This window comes from Rutilus rutilus, assembly GCF_951802725.1.
Source record: "Rutilus rutilus genome assembly, chromosome: 12".
In the NCBI taxonomy this organism is placed as follows: Eukaryota; Metazoa; Chordata; class Actinopteri; order Cypriniformes; family Leuciscidae; genus Rutilus; species Rutilus rutilus.
In genome coordinates, this window is record NC_140217.1 from 37113974 (window position 1) to 37139135 (window position 25162).

Here is a 25162-nt window from a genome sequence, read left to right on the forward strand (position 1 = left end):
GTGACGACGAAAGGCCATGACTATTTACCAGATTAAAATAAAATGAATTACAAAAAGAAAGAGAAAGACAGAAAATTAGAGTTGCAATACACATAAAAACAGAATGACATTCTTGCATGCTCGTTTCTCCGCCGTACAATTGAATTGTGTTAAGACCTCTGGTTTACAAGTTAAGGCTTTACAAAAGGTATTCCTATTAATTCATCATGTGGAATGGAGATAATTTATTTTTATACTCTATAAATCACATTCTTTTAAACATCTGGAGTGTATTTGCCGTTTAAAAGCTATTATGTAAATATTTCCAATCCAGTTTACGGTATCAGCAAGACCATCATGCTGATAGAAACAGGAGAATTATGTTGCTTAACCAAGTTATTACAGCCTAAAAAAAAACTAAAATGTCAATATTGACATCCTTTTGATGATTAACTGTTGTTTTGCCCACTAAATCCAAGGTGTCTATTTACAATAAACAGACCAATAAAATGGAACATGTAGTTTTTTTGCTATATTAAATCGATGCATATCAATATATATGGTATGGTTTACATGAAAAGTACACTATGTAACTTTTTTGTTGCTCAAAATTAACAAAATTTATATCATACATCATGAATGCTCTTCCAAAAGAACGTGTTTTTGTCTTACCCTGATTCACTCTGGTAAGCCTATTTATATTTTGGATCTAGCGGGATGGTTTTGGAGGGAAATCGCATGCATACGTCACTCACCCGTGTGTCTCGTCATATCCGTAAGAAAAGTTGCTCCGCCTACTTTGACGCGTGTCTGGTGATAGTTTCTCACAACAAGTGAGAAAGGTTGAAATTTGCCAACCGCCATTTAAACAACAGAAGAAGAAGGTTTACATGGAGCAGCTAAATCTCGAACCTCCAGGGAATCACCCGTTTTAAAGAGTCTGCTGGCAAAAAGGGAACGCGACAGAGCTCGTGATAAAACCAGAATCAACACTGGCTTGGCTTGTCGGTATGGAAGCTTGTTTCCGCCAATGAATAATAAATAAATAATAATAATTGCGACTTTTTATCTCACAATTCTGACTTTTTTTCTCACAATTGCGAGATATGAAGTCAGAATTGTGAGAAATAAAGTTGCAATTGCGAGATATAAAGTCAGAATTGCGTGTTATAAAGTCGCAATTCTGGGAAATAAAGTCGCAATTGCGTGATATAAAGTCGCAATTCTGAGAAATAAAGTCGAAATTGCGAGATATAAAGTCAGATTTGCACGATATAAAGTCGCAATTGCGTGTTATAAAGTCAGAATTGTGAGATATAAACTATTCTGAGGTAAAAAAAAAAAAGTGTCTTTTTTTTCCTTAGAATTGGACTTTATATCTCACAATTGTGAGTTTATATCTCACAATTCTGAGAAAAGATGTCAGAATTGCGAGATATAAAGTCAGAATTGCGTGTTATAAAGTCAGAATTGCGTGATATAGTCGCAATTGCGAGAAAAAGTCAGAATTCTGACTTTATATCTCGCAATTCTGACTTTATAACACGCAATTCTGACTTTATATCTCGCAATTCTGACTTTATAACACGCAATTGCGACTTTATTTCACGCAATTCTGACTTTATATCTCGCAATTCTGAGAAATAAAGTCAGAATTGCGAGAGGTAAACTCGTAATTGTGAGATAAAAAGTCGCAATTATCTTTTAAAATGTTTTATTTTGTGGCGGAAACAAACTTCCATATGTCGGAGATGGCGAGAACTGAGGGATCTGAAATGTGGTAAAAGCGATGCGGAGATGGCATGTTTATTACTCAACAGGTGAGTAAGGTATTTTATTGAACAGATAAAATATCATATGTAGCTCTCTAATAGAGTTCATTGTAAAGCATTATCTATAGTGAAGGCTCATTTCATTATGGTTGTTGTAGTGCTTTGCTGGAATACATTTTTTAAGGAAGTAGCGTTAATAATAAATGTGTAAAGCTACCTTCTTCAGCTAGTCAGCTTGAGATACTTTCCATCTAAACTGGTTATATCTCTTTTACGCCTAGTAGTGAACGTCGTATGAACAGTAGGATAACCATATTCATCCGCACAGTCACGCAGAGCCGAAGCACAACCAAAACAATGTTCTTCCACAAAATGCATTCAGTTTTGTTTTTTTAACCACTGAGGCCCAAAAGTTACATAGTGTACCTGTAATATAGTGCTAATCACTACATTGCACAAATTTTAAGCGTTCATTTCTTTCAGCCCATCATCAACACATCTTTGAAATGCACATTTTTTGGCACTAAATTCTTGAGGATCTCAGACATTCAGCGCTTCGTCTAAAATTGAGCATTTTCTATATTGCTACATGGATGCAGAAGTTTCTAATGTAATGCAGAGAAAATCTGGCTTTACTCCCTGTAACAAACAAAGTGAGCAAAAATTGATTTGCTTTTTAAGACGATGAACATTTAATTCTTCAGAAAGAATGTGGCAGTGCTTTTATATGGCCTTAACAACATGATTATGTCGAGGGTGTTTGAGGTATGTTTTTCAGCGGTAATTTAAATAATCACTCCCGAGATTCTCAGAGAGGAATAAATCTTTTTAAAAAATCCTTTTGTCTGGTGGTAAATCGTGTATTTTTCTTCACAAAAAGTCCTATTTTTATGCTGGACATAAAAATTCTTCTCTATGCAGAATGCTGTTTTCTTCCCTTTAGTTTTCTGTGCTAGTATGTAGGCCTATAAATGTTTTGCTTTTCATCATTTCAGGACATGAAAAGAAATTGTATCAGTATTATTTATTAATAAAGATGTCACACAGTATTTCTCTGTGCAGTGTAACAGTATTTGTTTGATCATTCGCTGCTACATGTTTGCTCGACTGCCAGCGAAAACGCTCTATAATCCAATTCCATGCAAAATCTCATTAGATCGTGGCAAACTAAGATGCCTTTCATGCGAATGCTACTATCTAATGCTACAACCTTATCATTGCTACTAAAGATTCTGCATCCTGAAAGTCACAAATAATATAATAATATAAAGAAGAAAATGGCTTATGCCAAACTAGCGATTGCTTGTAAGAAAGACATTTAAGATTACAAAGTGCAAAAAGAAATGATCTTTTTATAATTCGTGACAGACTGTCAAACATCGATCGACCAGGGGTGCGTTTCCCGAAAGCATTGTTAGCCAACTATGGTTGCAAGTTTCGTTGTTATCAGCATAGTTCCAACGAACATGATGTGAACATGCATGACGTGGACTTAAAGGAGAACTCCGGTCATTTTTTGGTACATTTGGAGTGCTGTCAGTACAGAGAACAACGACAAAAATCGGTGTTGCCTACACCGTGTTATCCTCTTTTTACAATTTGCACCCTGTTGACTTCAATGGGGCAAGTTTTAAACCTGCTTTTAGCCTCTTAACATCCTTGATGTGTCATTACAAGTGCACAGGTCATGTGAGTGATTCCTTCTGAGTGAACGCAGGTGAATCTGACTGCAGTAGATGTGAAAGAAATATATAAAAAATGATGTTTATTCAGCCAGCGCACATACCTGTATTTACATCCTGTTTTCGGTCGAAGTCCACAGTAGTCGATTGTCGAGTTCACGCGCATAGGTTTAGTACCTATGATCACGCGCGTGAACTCGACAATCGACTACTGTGGACTTCGACCGAAAACAGGATGTAAATACAGGTATGTGCTCTGGCTGAATAAACATCATTTTTATTCATATCTTTCACATCTACTGCAGTCAGATTCACCGGAGTTCTCCTTTAAATCCAAAATAAGTATGCTGACATTCGGTTCAATCTGTGTATTTTATTTAGGATGCATACAAATGTCATTTACGTCTTTTTAAAGCACAGTTTTTGAAGCGTGCGCATGTGCGTACATACATGCCCTAGTACGTAAGAACAAGCCTATGATTGAAGCTGGAAATAAAGCAAAAGAAAGAGGAGAATTAGTCCTCAGATGCCATGTCTGTAATTCATAGCAAAACATCTAGCATTAATTTGATCTCAAACGGATTCATTAAAAGAAGTTATTACTCTACCACATGCGTGACATCATTTACCGGTTAAATGACAAATTTGCGACGATACGGTTTCGGGAAACAGTCTTGACTGTTACGTCGTTGTACGGGAAACGCGCCCCAGGCCGATTAATTTGACAGAAATGTGGCACATTTTTTTGTCCGATTGGCCGATTTACAGAAGTGGTCAACTTTGTTGTAAATTTTCTTTTTCAAATATTTGTCATTTGGTGTACATGTCATTTGTTATTATACAATTGTATTATATATGTGCATATCATGTCTGCTTTCTATCACCCTGCTCTCTAGATATCAGCCATTAAAAACCTCTTGGCCACTACTGTATATAATTTACTGACATTTATTCCATAAGCACTCTATAATCCTATGTTACTTAAGTGACTTGCACCCACACTATTAGGCCTAGAGTGGAAAAAATGTACAGTGACATCAAATATTCCTCGACTGGAACATGTCACTGTTACCTCGGGAAAATATTGTGGACAATTAGCATCTGTCTTTTTAAATGTGTGTCTGCCTAGATTATTGATTCACAAAGCATCTAGTCACTGAATATAGACACAGATAACCACAAATAAAGCCACTTGCTGGTAACATTGGCACTGTTCAGTAATGAGAAAGACGAAACAGAAGAGACACGAACAGAAAAAGATCCGTGTGCAAACCAAATCATGAAGCAAAAAAGACTCTTTTCAAACTACACATATTGGATCTTTTTAAGACATGTATCTATTCCTGTATTGTTAGTTACGCAAGATAATGAATGCAAACCCGCACTTTTTTTTACCGATACATTCTTCTTTCTATTGGATGTCATATTGCACAAACCCATCCGTTTCATCTAATCGGAATCGATCCATTGCAGCACCCACAAACATCGGCCTGTTTTCTGGAAATCAATTCAAAATTGAGGACGTTTCCTCTGAAAGACATACGGACCATCACAAGCTAATGTGTTGAAAGCTAAAATAAAGGCCCAGACGTTTGCTCTGCATTCTGTGACCGTCCTGAAGTCTTTTTCTCAGAGGCTGAAAAAGAGCATTTCCTCTGTTTTGGATTCTGGAATATTCCAGAAAGGCTATTAGTTCTGAAGAAATTCTAGAACATTCCAGAGGGTTCCAGTGCCGCAGTCATGCACAACCGGCACTTTTAGGGCAGGGGCTGTGAGAGCCCTTCCAGAGAAAAATAAATCTAGTTGAGTGGTTGGTCTTAGGAGCGTTCACAGCACGGGCCCACGGTGCTCTCCAGAGAGAGCTGTGAGGAGTGTCGGATCAGCGGCGCCATTGTGGGATCCACCATAGAAGAGGTGGGGAAAAGCTTGTACCAGCCAATCACCATGTTTGTCAAATCCAGCTCCTCCAATAGGATGCGTGCCACGCCCATGAAGCATTTACGATCCATCCGGCCGTAGTTTCCCCAAACAATGACCTGTTCGTGAGAGATGGAAGTATTAAGCAACACTTTTGACTATAATATTGTTAATTTAACATTTATAAATATAATATTTAAATATAATATATCATTTCATAATTCTCGATTTTTTTGTTAGTTCCATTAATCTAGGAACAACCTCGCAATTTGAAATGTAATCCTCATAAGTCTGTATTTTGAATGGATCATAATTCATAAGATTTTTTTTTTTTTTTTTTTTTTTTCCATTAATCTGGGTGACTATATTTGAAATGTATGTAATCCTCAAAAATTCATAATTCTGATTCATACGGATTTTTTGTTTGTTCCATTAATCTGAGTTAATCTCACAATTTGAAATGTATCATATCTTTTCATAAATTAATAATTCTCAATTTTGAATTATTCAAAATGTGTCAGTTTCATTAATCTTATGTCCAGTACACACACTGTCCAGATCACCCTAAAATTAAAAGAAATTATATTTTGCATAAAGAAAATAAAGCATATTTTAGAAGCATTGATATATATATATTTTTTTTATGAAATTTGCTTAATTGTCGTGAAAATAATGTCACATCGCAAAAGTTCTTTAAACTAGGCTACATTGTCTTTAAGCAAAACAAGATTTCTTAGTTCTTTCTTTATATTTTTGTGGTGTAATATAATGCAGGCATGGTTTTAATAGGTTTTGTGTGATTCATTCATCTTCAATAGCACAAAACTGAATAACTGAATTCCCAAATATGATAATGAATGTGTGAACATTTTTAAAGAATAATCTCAAAAAAGGGAAGCAAGTGGCCTACGCCAATCTGAAAGTTCCCTTAGATTCATTTCATAACGGAGGACGCCATACATCAGTGAATAAACGCATGCAAATGATGTTTTTCCCGCCGCACGATGTGCCTGAACATCCTGCAGTCTGTTCTAACCTTTAGTGTTTGCTGTGACAGGATTTCATAAATGTTGTCCTTGGAAAAATGTATAATTAGAAGAGATATGAAATGTTTCCCCCTATTCCTTCTCCACTGCTAAAAATAAAGCATTCACTACATTGCTTTTTCTCTGCCAGTTCTCTTCACAAGTGATGGAGAGAATGTACAAGAAATGATCATTCACTGATGTCAACGTCACCTGTAGAGAAATTACACCAAATTGGAAAAGACGTGGGTAAACTTTGCTGTAAATTAGAGCCTATAATTGCTTCTTTCTTTGTCATTTAAATAGTGCTTGACAGCGTAATGTTCAATGCATTAAGAAATGCAAGTATTCTAGGGTTAGTTTGCTGGTTTAATGATGCAGTTCTATAAGGTAAGTAACACTACATCTATTGTTCATACTAAGAGTTTGAGATTTGAACATCCCCTAACCCTAAATATTACTTTTGTAAAAAAAAAAAACCTATGACGGAACATAGTATTATTGTGGTCATTTTTGCACAAGCAACCTTAAGAAAAGGTAGAAATCTTGTTTACCTGTACAACCTTTCCCTGCGGACTCTCTGAAAAAACAAGGACTTGATTGTAAAGGGGATCTAGCGATTTCCGAACAGACTTTGTCTTCTTTTTGGCAATGCAGATACCATTTTCCAGAAGATACACTTTAATGTAGGCCGCTGAAAAGGAGGGAGTAAACAAAAAATATAATAGTTCAAACTGCATCCTTGAAATCTGGAAGACACTGAAAATCACTTTGAAAACCCTGAAGAGAAACCAATTTAGACTCTTTTCAATTTCCCTTCTTTTTTCAACACACACACACACACACACACACACACACACACACACTCTCTCTTCTGGATAATGAATGCTCAAATAAGAAGAGAACAATCACAGATTGGATCTAAGAGAAATTTGTGTATTTTGAGGACCCATCTATAAACATTTTCAGTCAGTTTGTCCTCTGGCTAAATAAATCTAACAGTTCTTTCAGACTCATCCCTCAGTACGTCAGGTTCTGTCTGATGAAGAATCACCTGGAGGGCCCTTAGATCCAGGCTTCATGATGAGTCCTCGAGCCTGAATGATCTCCACCTCCAGCTGCCCGTTCCTCTCCATCAGTCCGATCTCTACATCTCCTGCAAGACATCAATACACACATTAAACAGTGTCAAGTGATACGTGGGGGAATACAGGTAAAGTGACTTTATTTCTTCCTTTTCCTTAGCAATTTAAATATTTTACTGACAATAAAAAAAAAAAATCTTTTGCAATCTTATTTATTGATTTTGGATGCTGGAATCGGTCAACACAGCATTTTGGCTAAATGGCTGCTACAGTATATTAGTAACACAGATGCTCAGAACCCACACAAAGAACACGTTTTCTTATTATTTACACTACTCCCAACAAAATCGATAATCATAATTGATTTCTATCATTTTACATCACATTTGAGAACGAAATAAGCATTGGTTAGCTTTCAGTGACCATTTCTTGTAATTACCTCCTGCACAATCGATATTACATTCTGTTTCAATTTCAGATTTAGCTTCTTTAATAAACTGATTTTGTCAGAGGTTCATTGAATTATTTTTTCATTATAATTTCTTAGAAGCATCAAGATGGAAAATAATATTTATTTTTATGCATCCTAATTTCCAAGTATTTAATTGAATATTTTAACAGAAGCTCTGACAATTACCAGCCACTTGTCGATTTGTGCATAAAAGAAAAGGGCACATTTTCAATGTACCTGTAGTAGTGAAGTGAAGTGAGGTAGCATCAATTGTCTGATGTATAAATGCACTCACCTAATGAAGTTGTAGCTAGTGTCTGTCTCCCCACAAACTGAGCCGGTCCCATCCCATCCAGAAAGTCACTAAACTGAGCATCTGATGCCAAACACATTCCACTGTAGTTCAGACTAAAGGGAAGAAAACAGGGCAGTGTTACTGTGCACATTTGTATTCATTTTATTTAAAGGTTTACGTATATACCATTTAATGTGTGCTGTGTTTTGTCGGCCACATATTTCGCTGGATAGAATGCATATACTGCCGTATTAAAACAATGTTAAGAAGCTCAGTGCAGACATTTTTCAGTGCAATTTGTTCGTTTTATATTCAGCTTGCACTCTCTTTAAAGTCAAAAATATCTGGCTTTCAGAATTGATCAAATTTATCTGTCGCTTTGAAGATGCTAATGAAATCTTCACATTAGCCGAACAACATGTATGACAGACATTAAGAGTTTTTGCTTTATTCTGTTGTGGCTGGACCGATAATGGCATGGCTCTGTGATGGGACGGGATCGGTGGACGGCAGGTACTTCTCTTTTATGTAATGAAGATAGACAGCCTTTAAGCCTGACAGTGATAGTGAGAGTGCTCCACTGGAGCAAAGCCAACACAGACACATATAATCACACTGCTTTCCTGCTCCTATTTGAGATGTATGTGGCCAAAAAAAATTTCATTACTAACAGTATATGTGTGTTTGTAGGAGATGAGCCCGATGCTCCATGTCATATTCACCCTCGTGACCCCTTGAAATAGGAGGCCTGGCCTTCATCTAACAGCACGACAGTGACTGGACGCTTTTTCATCAGCCTTGGTTTCCGGAAATGTTTTTCTGATTACTTTTACCCCCAAAAATTCTTCCATAAATAATGCTAGGCGTTAAAAAAAACCTATAAAAAAACTGTATAAAATTTAAAGCAAAAATACAAAGGTACAGTACAAGACTAATGTGTACTTGATGTATTTTATGATTGAATAAACTAGTCTTACATATACAAGTATGTATAAACTGTATACTATACTATATATATATATATATATATATATATGATAAAATGGTATATATAGTAAAAGTGTATATATACTGTATATAGACACATACACACACACACACACACACAAAGTATTTGAAAGTATATATAATATTAATAATATTATTAATTATTAATATACTATCAAAGAAATGGCCATGTACCTGCTTGTCTCATTTATAAAATGTTTCTCCTTTGGCAAGCCTCTTATTTTCTTTTTTATTCCTCAGTTAAAATGGACTTAATTTCAGCTATCTACACAAGTGAAGAAGCTCATATTTGCTTATCGAAGCTTTTTCATGTTTTTTCAGCAAACAGAAGGTAGCCGCTTGTGCATGGATGAGATTAATTAGGTCCAATTTTTGTAACAAGAGATCCATTTTGAAACAGATGGTGGTGAAAAAAGTGTTTTCCTTCTGCAAGAAAAAAAGGTCACTTGGGCCAAAGAGGAGAAAGGTGTGCTTATTTGAGCCCAACGTAACCACCCTGCTCTGTACATCTCTGCTGACATCAGGCGTTTTTACATTCTGTGTGAAGATGTAATACCACATTGGGCAAATTTGATGTGGCTGTTGTTGTGACTTCTCACTAAATCCGAGCCATTTGTAGATTCATTCTCCTGAAAATACTGTGGCACTATTGAAACACTTTTCTTTTTATTTAAACTGTCCGACACAGCAACAGTGTTCAGGAAACCTGTTTGAAAATAGTCATTATTTTTTGTAGTTCTGCAAGAAATTACACACATTTCATCTGTAATTATATCAATTAAAAAAAAGAAATTGATATGCATTTTTAAAAGCTGTCCTTGGTGGTCTTATATCACATTCTCCTTCAAGCCTCCTTTCAAACACGTCTCTCCCTCCTTTCTCCATTCCCATTGCTCAGTGTTTGTTCTCAATAATCCTCCACACTAATGTGGACGGATTCATAATTAATTTTCTTTCTGCGGTTTGACCTCGATTCTCTCCGGCGCTCTGTCTCTTTTGCCTGCCGTGTCCGCACAGGTCTATTTTTAAAATGCTTTTGGGAGGGTACAGACAATCCTAATGCCTAGTACTCAGACTGGTCATCCCAAGAGACCCCATTTTCATCCGCTCTTCGTTCTCTTGCTCATTTTTCACTCTACCCTGTCTCTTTGTCCCATGTCAATATCTAGTTCATCATTTAGTCTCTCGTCTGGTGTATCTATCCGCTTGTCTCTCTGTTCTTTAAGGAATAGTCATCATTTACTCCCCCTGATGTCGTACCGGAACCTTTTGGAACACACACTGAGAATTTTTGAAGAATCTTCATATAACCACACTAACCATTGGAGAATCAGTATTTCAAACAACTTATTTTCACTATAATAATATTTCATATTAAATTCAAAATTCTAATTTTCCAATTAAAATATGAACAAATAATGTAACTTGAGAAGCAACACTTTTTAACAATAAATCTGCCAGTGCAGACAAAATACACTTAAACAAGACTTGAGATTTTATGCAATGCTTTAAATATTGGTTGATTTACACTGTCATTCAAAAGTTTTGGGGTCAGTAAGATTTTATTTTTAAGAAATTTACTTTACTTCTATTCTGTAAGGACGTGTTCAATTGTTAAAAAAAAATGTTATAATGTTTGAACCATTTATCAAAGAACCCTGAAAAATTTATATTATTTCAAATTTTAATAATATTTCACTGGTTTTACTGTATTTTTTATCTAATAAATGCAGCCTTGAGACTTCTTTTAAAAAATATTAAGCTTTCTTAGCAAACTTTTGAACGGTAGTGTATTTTCTGGACAAGACAAAAATTAATAAATAAAAAAACTAGTATTTATGCAGTGTTGAAGCCATATGATAACAGACCAAAAGTGTTTAAGTGCATCATAGCCTCAAAACCAACTAAGCTAAAGAAGCAAATATATGATGCCATTGTTGTCATATTTTATTGCTGATTAAAAATGTAACATAAGCTTTGATTTTCCCATTCAAGTAGACGGGATCTGTACTTGTACTGGAAATGGCAGAAAGATGGCAGCCAAGTGAACTGATTTTAAAAACAACTTGGAAGGCTTGGCTACTTTTTTGTGGTGTTTCATTCTTTTTAGAAACAAAAGTATTGACAGAAATGTGTGTAATAGGCTGCGTGAAGATTCTTCAAAACATATTTTGTGTTTCACAGAAGAAAGACATTCATTCAGGTTTGGGATAACATGATGGTGAGCAAATGATGACAGAATGTTCATTTTTGGACAAACTATTCCTTTCCCCCTCTGCTCTCTCTCATGTGACATTTCATCATTCTATCTTGCAAAAGCAGAGTCATTATTACTCACTGGTCCCTGTGTGCACTGGCGTCAGCAGCAGCCATCAGTAAACACACATACATTACTACAAACGCTTCGGAGAGTGACAAATACACCTATCACCGCTCCACATATTACACGCCGCATTCTTGATGTCACTCGAATAAACATTTGTCTGCGTTATGTGTTAATCATGGCGTCTCAGCGCACTGCTTTCAATTGCTTTATATATCACTGTCTCTGCGCTGTTCTTCTGGCACTCATTGCATGCAAACTTTTTAAACAGATGCTGCATTCTTGCATGCATGAGTATGTACAAGAGTTAGTGCTGACCAGAAGAAGGTGAAAAGTATGTAGGGAATGTTTATGCATCTAAAATAGAGCGCAGAGGTGACGGCTTATCTTTGAATGTGGTGGAGAATGGAGATGATCTTCGATTTATACAGTGGCCCCACAAAGAATTTGGACACTTAAAAGTGCAGTTGGCGATTTCTGAGAAACGATGTTGATATTTGAAATCAACCCAAACAAACACACCCCTCCCTTCATTGCTCCGCCCCCAAAATGCATAAACGTGCAATGCAAGAGTGGATGTCCCTTTATCATAGCAGAAGCCAAGCAAATGAATGCTTAGCGAAAAATAAAGCCAAGACGACGAACGAACGACAAAGGAGGACAAAAAATGAACAAACAGTACACAAGAGTATATGTAAGCAAGAGTTGGTTGTTAGTCGCCATCAGCTTCAGAAAAACAATGACACTAAAAACTGTCCTGTTACTACAGCTAACATTACACAACAGTAGGCCTATATATTGGTTCTGTGGAACATAGCAAAACCAATATTACTCCGAGCAGAAACAACTCCACCTCTGCGTCCGTTTTCAGGCCTTCCCGCTTGGGTCTCTCCAGCACTGGAAAGCTTCTCTAATATTAATGTCATTCCTGAAGCTCTTGCCTGATCATAACCATAGATATCATATATAAACGCTAGATGTCTTATGGCGCAGTCACTTCCGGTATCACCGTTCGGCCATCTTGTCTCAGTGCTCTGTGCATTAAGGTGAATGATCAACATGCACACAAATCCTCATATCTCGCTGAAATATTGACGGATTTACAAACGGTTTGGTTTCTTACAAACGTTATTAACGTGGCTATAATTCCGAATGCTTGAACATGTATGTTATAATTTTTCATATGTATGCAGTGTATGAATGTAGTCTCATAACTACATCTCTGACGTTTATAACAAACCAAACCGTTTGAAAATCGGTAGAAAATTGAGAAAGTTATGGTTATTTTAAAGTATTTGCACCATTAAACAGTGAGCGAGCGCACTGTGGCAAGATGGCCGCCACGTGCGGACGTCGACCTCCATTGGCCAGCAGCGCGCACGAGACATCTAGCCTTTATATATGATATCTATGATCATAACCCTTCTTTTTCCAGTGATATTTCTCTGACCTTTTCTCTCTTGTTTTTTATTTATTTATTTATCCAGGTGAACTGTTTGAGAACCACTTCATGACCTTTTGTAATGTCTCTCAGCATCTCTCTTTCTACAGTCTTTCTTCAAACCTCCCTCTTTTTCACTCTCTCTCCTCCCACATCATGGATGGACACGCCCCCTACTGCTGATTGGCTCACGCTCTCTCCTCCTTCATCATGGGTGGACACGCCCCCTACTGCTGATTGGCTACAAGTGTGTTGTGGTGCTCAGTCCGATCCCCTTTCAACACCGTTTTTCAGAAATTGATTACTGTACGCATGAATGTCATTGCATATGAAATATCTAACCTAAGTGGCATTTAGCACACATTTTTCAAGCAAAACATTTTTAAATGATGAAACAATATATATATATATACGGTTCATAATTAAGTATTTTGACACTTTTTGGTTGTCAAACGTCAAACTAGTGGTAACTTTGTCAAAACACCTGTGCATTCACACTGATAGTTTCTGACAAAATGCAGTGTGTATCAAATATGATTTTATTCAGGACATCTAATATGATCATATTTTTGGTCCATGCACCAAGAGCAGTTCTGCTTTTGGAGTTATAATTAGAGCACTTTCTGCTTTCTAGGGCATTTTGACAGGTCCATTACATAAATGTCACTCATGTGACCTCTTTCAAACTTCCTGCTCCCCAAAAGATGACTTTACTGGTAAAAGTGGGAGTTCAGGCAAGATATTCTGATCTTTGTAAATGTAACTGAGAGAGTGCATCAGTCTTTAATTTAGATTCATACTATTTTTGTTTTAATAACACAAAAGCACAAGAAACTATGCTTCTACATCAGTATAACAGCTGCAGCAAGATTATAGAACACTATATATTTTTTTTATTTACTTTTTGTAATTCAATTCACTATCAATTTCACTTTATTGTTGGAATTTCTTCAAAAAAATTGTTTTCAGAATTCAGAACCGAGGCCTACAACTCTGATTTATTAATGCTCTGTAAAATTGTAATATTGTCAATGTTTTTATAAATGTACTCTTCATAATGTTGTATAACTTTTTATATCATGTTTTTATAACATTTAATGTGTTTAAGGGCAAAAAGCCCAACTTTATCTGGCCTAAAAGGCAAGTTACCAATAATATCTAATGGAAACAGCATAAAATAGACACTAGATACTGAATAAATATTGCAGAAACTTCCACAGAAGTCTATCAAAAAAATACCATTGAATCAAATCAACCTTGCGCAATGATTTTCCATCACTGTTGTTTGTCAGACCTCAGACTGACAGCGCGTGTTTATTTCAAATATGTTTTACTCCATTATGTATTCATGAGAACCATAAGATGCAATGTAATATGGTAAAATATCCTCAGCAGTTGCAGCCAAAACTGTAATCCCCATGCTCCATAAACTGTGCAGTAATCCAGCTGAATTGGGCTGGATTTTACTCCCATGATGGACCTGCACAAGAAGAGTGTTCAACTGCATTACGTAAGGTGTGTGGGGAGTTTTTGTCTGTTTGTGAATTTCTAATAGATGTCTGGGTATTGGACATGGAGTTTGAGGGGAAATTTATGCAAAATCAACCAACATATTGCTATTTTTATGTAACTGAACATACTCTTTTGAAGTGAACTACACGAGCACATTTCAGAAGTTTTTGTCATAAATGAGTGTTTTTTTTTTATTTTTTATTGTTTTGCCTGAAACATCATGTCATCTACTTTAGCATTTGACAACCACAAAGTGTCCAAATACTTTTTTAGTCTTCATTTTGAACCAAATGTCTATTGCTTAATCATCATGTTTTGTTTGAAAAATAAAATAAAATGACACTTTTGTTATCTAATGCAATGATAATCATGCATGTCTTACTTTTGGCCCTGGCCTACACAAAAAAATGGTGTAAAAACAATTTTCACTCAAAATTATTTATAATTACCGATAATTACAAAGAATTGGCAAGTAATGCATAGAATAATTAAATGTGAAATTTTGAAGTAGAAAGAATGAAATATATTTACCGTACACTAATAATCTTTGATTTATTTGAAAAATCTCTTTACCGGCACGCGTCCTGGTTGATAATCAGTTCGTTTAATGAAATAAAATGACAAAACTGTAGTTCATCTAAGCATATTTGTCTGAACTAGCCCAAACCTGCAAATATCTTCTCCATTTATGTATCCAAACTTTCTGGCACATTGGAACTGAAGTTAAACAGCTATTGTCCTCCACAGAGCTAAAATAAGACTACATCGCGCAAAACCCAAAACCTGTGGCTTTGATGTGACACACCAGACGGTGTCCAGATCTGAAACGAGTTTACAGTACGTCTACACAGAATTCTGGATTTCATTCAGAAATGGAGCCAGCAGAGAAAAGGTTTATTACTGAGAAAGGGGTTTATATGGTTGGTTATGTAACTTACGGGAATACCTCAAACACATTTTATTTATTGCTTGATATAGCAGATATAAGCACAATCTTCTGACAGTAAAGACACTTTTAATGCTTTTCTTGTGTTATTGGATGAGCATCCCTGTTTCTAGAGGAATGTAATGCAATAACACATGCAGTGTATCCCAAATCAATAAAATGGGAACGTGAGACTTTTGATTCCTGTATAACAGTGATTCCAATCTAGGGGCATATAGGTCCAGAGGGTACATGTAATGATTCTGATTTTGATTTGTTAAACTGATAAAACAGAAACGTATTATATAGTATCGCATGTTTTCTTTTAGCTGAAAAAAAAGAAAAATAAGAAAGATTTTGTCTGTAGCTGAATATAAACAAAAGGCTGAGTAAAGAGTTAGATTTGTGTTTTTTTCTTTACTCATCTCACCTGCACTTTTCCACAATTTTATACAACAGTCCTTCCTATTTTTATCCCATAATTATGTATCAGCCAATCAAACCGATAACAAACTGACTGCGGTTGCAAAATAACAGATTCTATATTTCAGTTTGAGAGGAAGCATCATCTTTGTGAGTGTTTTTTACCCTCAGTATTAATTGTTGTAGTTTAAAAGTGAGTCATTGTGATATGGTTATTTTTTTATGGTATTAACGATAATGCTAAATCATATCAAGTATAATAAGAGTTGAAATGAACACATTTCTGGTTTGTTGTGGATGAAAGCTTGTTTCACGCCAAGTACACTCCCCATGTACTTATAATATGTACACTCCTTAAAATAAAGGCTCTTTATTGGCATCGATGGTTCCATGAAGAACCTTTAAAGTGGAAAGGAATCAGTCAGTTAAGTTTGCATTATTTAGTAAACTGATTTCCACATCCATGGAACCTTTCCATTGCACAAAGTGGGAAAAGTTTTTTTTTTTTGGTTATTAAAATGTTCTTCACACTAAGAATTTTTATTTATTTTAAGAACTGTTCACTGAAAGGTTCTTTGGGGATCCAGAAATGGTTCCTCTATGGCATTGCAGCGCAAACCTAAGGGTTCTTGACTTGATTTTCAAGAATGCTTAATGACAAAAAGGTTCTACATAAGGAGAAATGTCTCAAGTGATTGCATACGTTTTTCAAGTGATAAAGTATGTTTACGAGCTGCTTAATTAATAACATTTAATGAAAAGTTCAGAATGAATTTAAACTAAAATCCCTAAAAGGTTCGGATATCGAACTTTCTATTCTAAGACTTTGTATACATGTGTTGTTGGTTGTGTGTCGGGCCTTACTGATGGGACTATAAAGGTACATTGATTTCTAATACTCACTTTCCCTCTGAGCCGTAGCTGTTCATGCTGTCCTCGATGGACTCGTGGCTCGCCTGCCGGACCGTCCGACTGGGCATCTCTACAGCCAGCCCTGTCTCTGTACTCCTCTGAATGCTCTTTAACCTGCGGCCCTCGGGGTCTGAAACAAGGAAAGAAAGGTCAGTTCACCAAACCAAGGTTTAATTCAGAAGATGTTTTTCTTTATATTTTTAGCTTGTTGCCTACTGGCTGAAGTCTCTTTGATTTTTACTTTTAGTCCCTCCTTCAATGTAAGTTTGTGGGATTTTTATGCCTGTTCCAGTAGGTAAAAATTGTGAATTTCATCACACCTCTCTTCATCAAGCTACATGATTTAACCCCTTCCTCATCACCCCCAATTTTGGCAAGTGCTGCATACATGAAATGCCCAAAATAAAAAGGTTACTGCTCATAAGTAATTCTGAATAGAAACATAACACACATACATTTAGAAAGCCAACCCTTGAGAGTTTATAGTTCAAGACTCAAAATTAACCAGACTGTTATTAATATTGAGATATATAAGCTCAAACATATTTTGAACTAAAATAATCTGGGATCACCAGTGATCCCTGACAGGTAAGGGGTTTTTAAGGTATCATTAGGACAAACAGTTTTAAATTGTATTAGAGCTTCATGATTCTGGATAATTTGAGAATCAAAGTTTGTTTAAAATAGAGATCATGATTCTCCTACGATTCAGAGTAGACAAATAAACAATTTAATGTAATTTACTGGAGGTTCTGGCAAAATGTAAATTGCTGCAGGTCATTTAATTAATTTGATTTGAGTACTTTAAAAAAGAAAATAGTTTTGAATGAATGATTAAATGACTCATTCAAAAAGACTTGTTTCATTACTGGATTTATTGGTGTTTTTGAATGAATCCCTTGAATGAATGATTCAATGACAAATACATTGTTTAGCAGTCACTTGTCGCCACCTACTGGTGTAACAATGTAATTAAAACAGTCTTTATTTGAACGTCAAGTTTCTTACAAAAGGTGATTTACTCTATTTTGATCGCTTCCGTAGAAATCAGTGTTTATATCCGATCTATAAACTTTTATCCCAGTACGTCTGTGATAATATGAATATTTGCAACACAGAAATAACAATACCGTGTGGCCGAACTGTGTTCATGCCTAAACATGATAACTGCTCTCTCTGGTCAGCGCCAGCGCCAACGCAGATCTGAATGTTCTGTGTGACTGGATTTGTCAAAGGTTTCGAATCGTTGTCATTTAGGAATGAGGTCGCGTGTAAAATGCTCTAATATGTATGGTTATGCTTTTTTTTTCCTTAGCAAGCGCCACAAATGATTGTGAAATATCTCTGATATTCTGAGCAGTAAGGCACTGGAAAAAGCAAGTTATATAAAATCCTCTCCATATCATTGCGAATGAAGTGTTGTGATAACATTGCTGCCAGGTAGAGCACTGGTTGTAATAAAAATAAATCCTTTAGAAAATATAATCTTCTTGTATAATGCAAGTGTGTAGTGGTGCCTTATTGAACTCAGATAGCTTAGAGGACAGATTCACAAAGCCTGAACTTTTCCTAGTAAAGGTGAAGGGGATCAGCCGCAGACTGATCGCTTTACTAGCCCATGACCTCATGAATATATTTCTATTCAGAGAATGATTTTCAGAGTAATTTCAAAGCTGGATGTCATTTTATAATGTTTTTTTTCCCCATATACATCAACATAAAACATGACCCATTTTACTTCCGTAGACTAACCCATTTATGAGAGGTATGGATGGTGAACCTGATTTCACCAAGTGCAACAAGTACAACATCCTTGTTGATCCTGAAACAACATTCCAATCAACCAATCAGATTTGAGGTTTAGGCTTGTCAAGTTTAGGCTTACAACCAGGGTTAGATGGTTCTACATCAGTGTTATTTACCTATCATTTCCCATTGATTTTAGGGAAAACATATGGGTAGGGTTAGGTTTAGGGGTATGGATAGGGTTAAGACTACATTTTTAGACAGAAAATGTTGATCCAGGAACATGTCTGTCTGTCTTGGCAAAATCACTGTGACCTGTATGAATATTCAATGAGGTTGAATCCCTCAAAAGAGGGATGTTTGATGTCCAAATTTTATTTTATACATAAATACATACACACGCACACTACTGTTAAAACATTCAAGGTGAGCACACTATTTTTTTTTATGTTTTTGAAAGAAGTTTATTATTTGATCAAAAAACGTAAAAATATCGTCAAAATCATCAAAAAGTGAAACTCATTCTAATATGCTGATTATCTGTTCAAGTAAAAAAAAGAAAAGAAAAAGAGATTACCACTGTAGAAAACAGTTGTGCTGCTTACTACATTTACATTTATTCATTTAGCAGACGCTTTTACCCAAAGCGACTTACTATTTTTGAGGAAACAAAACGTGATACTTTTTTCAGGATTCTCTGACGACTAGAAAGTTCGAAAGCGCACCATTTATTAGAAATATAAATGTTTTGACACATTATAAATGTCTGTTATAATGTAACAGAAAGTAAGATATATAGATATAATATATATAGTCATCACTGAAAACACGTTATCCACTGAAACGTGTTCTATCTGCATGGACACGCTCACTCTGTAGTGATGGGAATCCAGCCATTTTCACAGCTTTTTCCTGGCCGTGAAGCACATGACCTAGTTAGGCGGTTCCTAAAAATACAGTCCTCTTTTGTCTCATCCTGCGTTTCTGGTGCGTTCGGCACATGCTAACTAGCATGTCATCGTAACCTTCCAAAACAGAACATCGTGTATCAGGAAACGCACTAGAAATGCCAGGGTTGCTATGGGAGACAAGAGCAGTGTGCTTCAATGGATTTCTCACTCTCTCTTTCTCTCTTGCAGTGTTTATTTAGTGAACATGCTTGAAACAATGATTTAATCTTTTCACAAAAAAAGTCACATTTCAGGAAGTGTGTGGGCAAAAACTTGATTTTTAGATGTGCATTGTATATGCACTTGCCACCACAATCCTAGGGTCTTCAGTGTGGCCTCCAGGGTGTTGCTAGGGTGTTGCTAGGATGTTCTGATCGGTTTGAACATGCTGTTATGTGGCTGCCTGGGAGTTGATTGGTGGTTTTCAGGGCAGTTGTTAAGTGGTTTCTAGAATGTTCAGGGATTTGCATGCTGGTGTTTAGGGAGTTCTAAGTGGTTGCTAGGGAGTTTGGTGGATTCCAGGGTGTTGTTAAGTGGTTTCTAGAATGTTCTGGGTGGTTGCTATGTGGTTGCTAGGGATTTGTTTGTTGGTGTTTAGGGAGTTCTAAGTGGTTGCTAGGGAGTTTGGTGGATTCCAGGGTGTTGTTAAGTGGTTTCTAGAATGTTCTGGGTGGTTGCTATGTGGTTGCTAGGGATTTGTTTGTTGGTGTCTAGGGAGTTCCAAGTGGATTGCCAGGGTGTTGTTTGGTGATTTTTCACAGTATGAGCAAAAATGAATTGGCTCTAAAACACTTAATTTGGACATTAATTATATCTTGTTTAAGTGTGATGTTTCTGATCCCTGGACATCCCTCACCAACACGTGCAATTACAAATAGGTCTCACCGACAACAACAGATAAAGTATCTCATTTCATCAGTATGGCCAACAGCCATTAATCAAAGTGGCATTCATGAATTTACTGCAAAAAATAAATAAATAAGAGGCTTTTCTAACAAGCCCTTTTAGTTGCTATCTCATCTCGCTTGTGGTTTATGGCCCACACTTGTCAGTTGACAGTGTTTAGATTTATAATTTGATTAAAAGAACAAAGAGGCTTATAGAAAACCTATTATCAGACTTAAGACCTACTGCTAAAGCAGAGTGATATGTGAATTAAAATGCAAATAGTTGCATCGTTTGCTTGATTAAAGGAATAGGTCATTTATGTCATTTACTCACCTTCATGTCATTCTAAACCTTTTTTTTTTTTTTTTGTGAGAAATTCTTTTCCAACAAGAGCTTTCAAGCTCCAAAAAGGACACAAAAGCACCATAAAAGTATAGTTCTCATCGCTTGTGTGCTATATATGGATACCTTTACACCGTTTTGGAGCTGGAAAAGAGCATCAAGAAAGTTTCCTTTTGTTGCACAGCAAAAAAATAACGACATAATTTTAATATTTGGGTGAACTGTCTCTTTAAGAGCACACTGTGTTGATGCGTCACTAATGGACTGCACACTTCCCAGATTCAGATGAACAGGAATAGGATGCTCTTAACTTCGGTTTGATTTCAACATAGCGTGCTGAAGATCATTAAGGCACTCATTGACTGTCATCTAAATGAGCATGTCAGTTTTCTAGTTTGTCCATGCTATCGATCATGCCATTACCTCTCGTTACCTCAGCCTGCCTTAATTACCTATTAACTCTTTGATAAATCAGTAGCACTAGAGGCCTATTGATCTACAGTGATGTTGATAGATGCCTGGTTGGAGGCTATAACCTCTGTGCTTTCTAATCAGATGCAAAATCTAACACTATACTGTTGTAGTAAAGAGGGATATCCAGACCTTCCTTTCTTTCTTTCTTTCTTTCTTTCTTTCTTTCTTTCTTTCTTTCTTTCTTTCTTTCTTTCTTTCTTTCTTTCTTTCTTTCTTTCAAAGCTTTTCAGTCCAAAGCAAAACAAATTTTTTTTTAATACAATGTAAGTTAATGTAAGTGGTTGATTCTCACAAAACCTGTCAATTACGTCTTATTTCGTTTATATTACTGTAATGCAAAGGCATTTCATATTATTTCTTTTTTTTAACATTTATATTTATTTTATTTCCAGGACATATTTTTACCCTACAAGGTTCTCATTTTGAGTTTTTATGTTCAATTCCCTGTCAACAAAAAATATTTCACTATATTACAGAACCAGAATTGAGAATAATTGGAATTACAAAATACAAAAACAACTTCCAGATGCATTATGGGAAATCTATGCATTATGGAAAATGGGGCAAAACACTGAGATCAGAATGAATCAAATTAAAATGAATAAAAGGCTCCCTTTTCTTCTAAATATTTACTCTGAAGTCATTTTTTTTAATGCTCCATTTATGAATGTGTTAAAATCATTTTAAAAGCCCCAAATACACAAGTATTAAGCATGTGCTGGTATGAGAGCCCATCTGTTTAATCTCAGCGGAGGGTCGGATCATACACAGATGCGTCCGTCTTAGCCAAAAATGATGCCAAATATTTACTCATATACTGGCATAATTCAGCTCTGACGTTTTCCATACAGGCTAAAAGAGAAGTGAGCTTCAGGAGTCAGGAGACAGTGATCCGAGCTATAAATGGATACAAGGGGGGAAAATGACCTCAGAAGGTCATTTATCAGAAGCAAATATATGAGAGTTATATTAATATACCTGAGATATTTCTGGGATTTTATGAGTTTGATTTTTCATATTGGAGCTTCAGTAACTGCAGACTAGACACAAGAGTCTGTTCACGGCGGACATTAGATTAAAACATTTGTCTTGTGTTTTATAATTGGAGTGTTTTATCATTGTTGATGGTTTAAATCGATCTATATTTATATAATTTATATATTTTCATTATTTGATTAGCATTGAACTGAAAAATAAAGTAAGTTTTTTTAAAGGTTCCTAATCTATTTTATATGCATCAAAAGTAAAAGAAAATACTTGAATTTTCTCATTATATACATTGCGCATCACCTCATTTCTCAAAGAGTCTGAAAATGGTTTGTTCGAAGATTCTAAACCCCTCATTTCTGAGAGCTACTCTGCTCTGATTGGTCAGATGGCTCAGTCTGTTGTGATTGGTCAACATTACCATATCTGAATTTCAGCTCCAGAGCCTTCCTCAGCACTTGATACACAGTGGTACGAACAGTAACAATGGCGTCACGATTTTTCCGTATCAATTCCACTACGAGTCCTCATCTTTTTGAAGTGGAGACAAAGTGGATTCGCAGCGCTGAAAACATCGTCTTCTCGACGTGTCGACAACATGAACCAAACTCTACCAGTCTCAGCTACAACTACCGTGTTTGAGGGCGGGTCAAAGTAGATGTTGTTTGTGGGCAGCCAATGAAGACCATAGGCGGACATTATGCAAATTTGTTTGTTACATTGTTACGTATTTATATTACAGGAAGTGAGACTGGAATCGCTGACGACTCATTACAGTCAGTTCAGAATCGATTTGCACTATTTGTGCACTATTTGTCGTGCACTTTGAACTTTAAACTTTTCAGACCTTTTACATTCACAAACAGCTATATTATACCAGAGAATGTCTAATAAGGCGAGAAGTTCCACTCTCAGTAAACTTCCGGCTTCTGAAATGGTTGCAGTTCCACTCTGGCTCCATATGAGGGCGCTCACAGGACGAGTGCAGAATGAATGGATGTCTATGGCGCTATACCCATCAAAATCCACTTTTCTCAGGATATAATTTTTTGTCTAGTAATTTGAATATTGTATTCGAAAGGAGATGCAAAGAAATTACACATTGCTGGGTGTTAGATTTTTTAGAGTCACTTATTTGCTTTAAAAAGTCTTTTAAAGTGTCAATGACGTCATACACATCGTACGACCAGAGATACTGCTTTACGGCAATCCTTCAGTCACTTTGGTGCTTTCGCGCTCTGCACTCTCTTTTCTCTCGAGGCATCGACAACACAGCTCACACAGGTAAACACACGGGCTAGAAGAGTTTTTGTTTTGTTTGTTTCTGGTCCCGCTTCGGATGCCACGATGCCATCCAGCGGTATCTCTGGTCGTAATCAGTCCTTCACTGACCAATCAGCGTTCATTAGCAGAATGCTAGCGTGTTATGGGCAACAACAACTCAACCTGTAAGAAATCGAAAGGACATAAGTACTCGTTCATTCAACTTTCGACCTATAACCCATGTTGAACTTGCAAAACCTACTATCGAATCTGAGATTTCTCAACGGCAATCGGGTGAAAGAGACAAATTTAGCCGTCTAGCCCCATAGACTCCCATTCATTCTGCACTCATGGGCGATCGCCCCCAGTGGAACTCTGGTGGAACTACAACCAAAATTCGGTACAATAGGACTTAATAGGGAGTGGGCAGGCTCTCCGTAGACGGGCTCTGATTATACTCTACATTGAGGGTAATATCTTAAAAAGCATAATAGAGGCACTTCAATACACTCAAAAAATTGTACAAGACTGGATAGGGAGATTAAATGTTGAAATAAATTATTAAATGTTAATTTTTATGTTCTTGGGCAAGATGTAAATGCGATGTCTTATTTGAAGTTCTGTTGGGTTGGGTTTTAAATGAGTTTGTTGGAGTTTTGGAGGTTACCGTTGTGTGGTGAAGAGTGCCACTTGTGTTTAGGTTGAGGACGTGTATGTACAGAATAATAATTCTATTGGAGGTTATTTAATTATGTTAGACTTGTGCTAATGAATTGTGCTAATACTCTAATGAGAGTTAGTTGTCAACAGAATCTTCAAAAAGGACCATAAAAATAAAGTGTTACCGTAACTCTTTGCCTTTACTGTCAATGTATTCATTTATTAAAAAAGACGTTCTTATACTATTTTAAAATAGCCTTTTATTCTTTTTTGCATCTCTGAACTTTTTTCTGCCACCATTTGTTTTGTGTTGCATTAGTATTAATTATTTGGCAGAACAAAACCATGACAATAAAGTGCTTTTGAAATTGAGTGTAAAGATAACAGGAGGTAAACCCGATCCAGGTTGTGACACAAAAGCCGGACTCAAACTCATTTTGCCTGCATGAGCACCACTACCACTAAGTCACAGCTCAAGACTTAATTGACTTTCAGAACAGCATGTTCATTCAGAATGTAGGCCACCGGATGCTGTTTCAGATACTTCAGTCATAATAACGTGTAGGCGGCATAACTGAGCAAGTGAGTGTCGACATTGTGTGAAGCTTCAAACAGACTCGTTCTGCAGAGAGACTTAATGTTGCAAAACAGACGTACCACGCTGTGATTTACTACACAAGTCAACAGCCTCTTAAACTGATGTGCTCTCTGAACGCTTCTGCCAAGCGGTGTATTAAAAACAAATGCATGTTTGGTTAGGATTTTCAATTATGATCTTCATTTGTAACATTGGGTGCACACCTGTTATTTCATTATTCCATCATTATGCAGATATAATTGTCATTATGATGTTATATTGACTGAAGGACGAACTCCCTGCTAGTACGTAATGTTTTTATTTTTATTGGTCTATGATGGTGAATCTCACGCAAGCCTGTCAAGAACATACTGGATCGCAGTATTTAAATCCTATTTTGCATAAAGAAAATTAAGCCAAAAAATTCTGTATCACAGATTCTAATAGGATTTCCTATTCAGAATAATAGTTATAATGTCAAAACAATAATAATAATGTCACAATCCAAAAAATATTAATTTCTTT

General features: G+C 36.1%; 1 protein-coding gene across 2 annotated transcripts in view; it reads right to left on the reverse strand.

Moving 5' to 3' along the window:
- Positions 1-4242: 4242 nt before the first annotated feature.
- The window catches only part of rims4 (regulating synaptic membrane exocytosis 4), a 49101-nt gene continuing 28181 nt past the window's right edge, over positions 4243-25162 (reverse strand). For both annotated transcript variants that reach the window (XM_084426520.1, XM_084426519.1), the window contains 5 exons: positions 16742-16880; positions 8207-8319; positions 7430-7531; positions 6930-7069; positions 4243-5469 (listed from right to left, as the gene is read on the reverse strand). In XM_084426520.1, the coding sequence (XP_084282646.1) occupies positions 5251-5469; positions 6930-7069; positions 7430-7531; positions 8207-8319; positions 16742-16880 (713 nt within the window). In that variant the 3' untranslated portion in view covers positions 4243-5250. The remainder of the gene's footprint in view (positions 5470-6929; positions 7070-7429; positions 7532-8206; positions 8320-16741; positions 16881-25162) is intronic.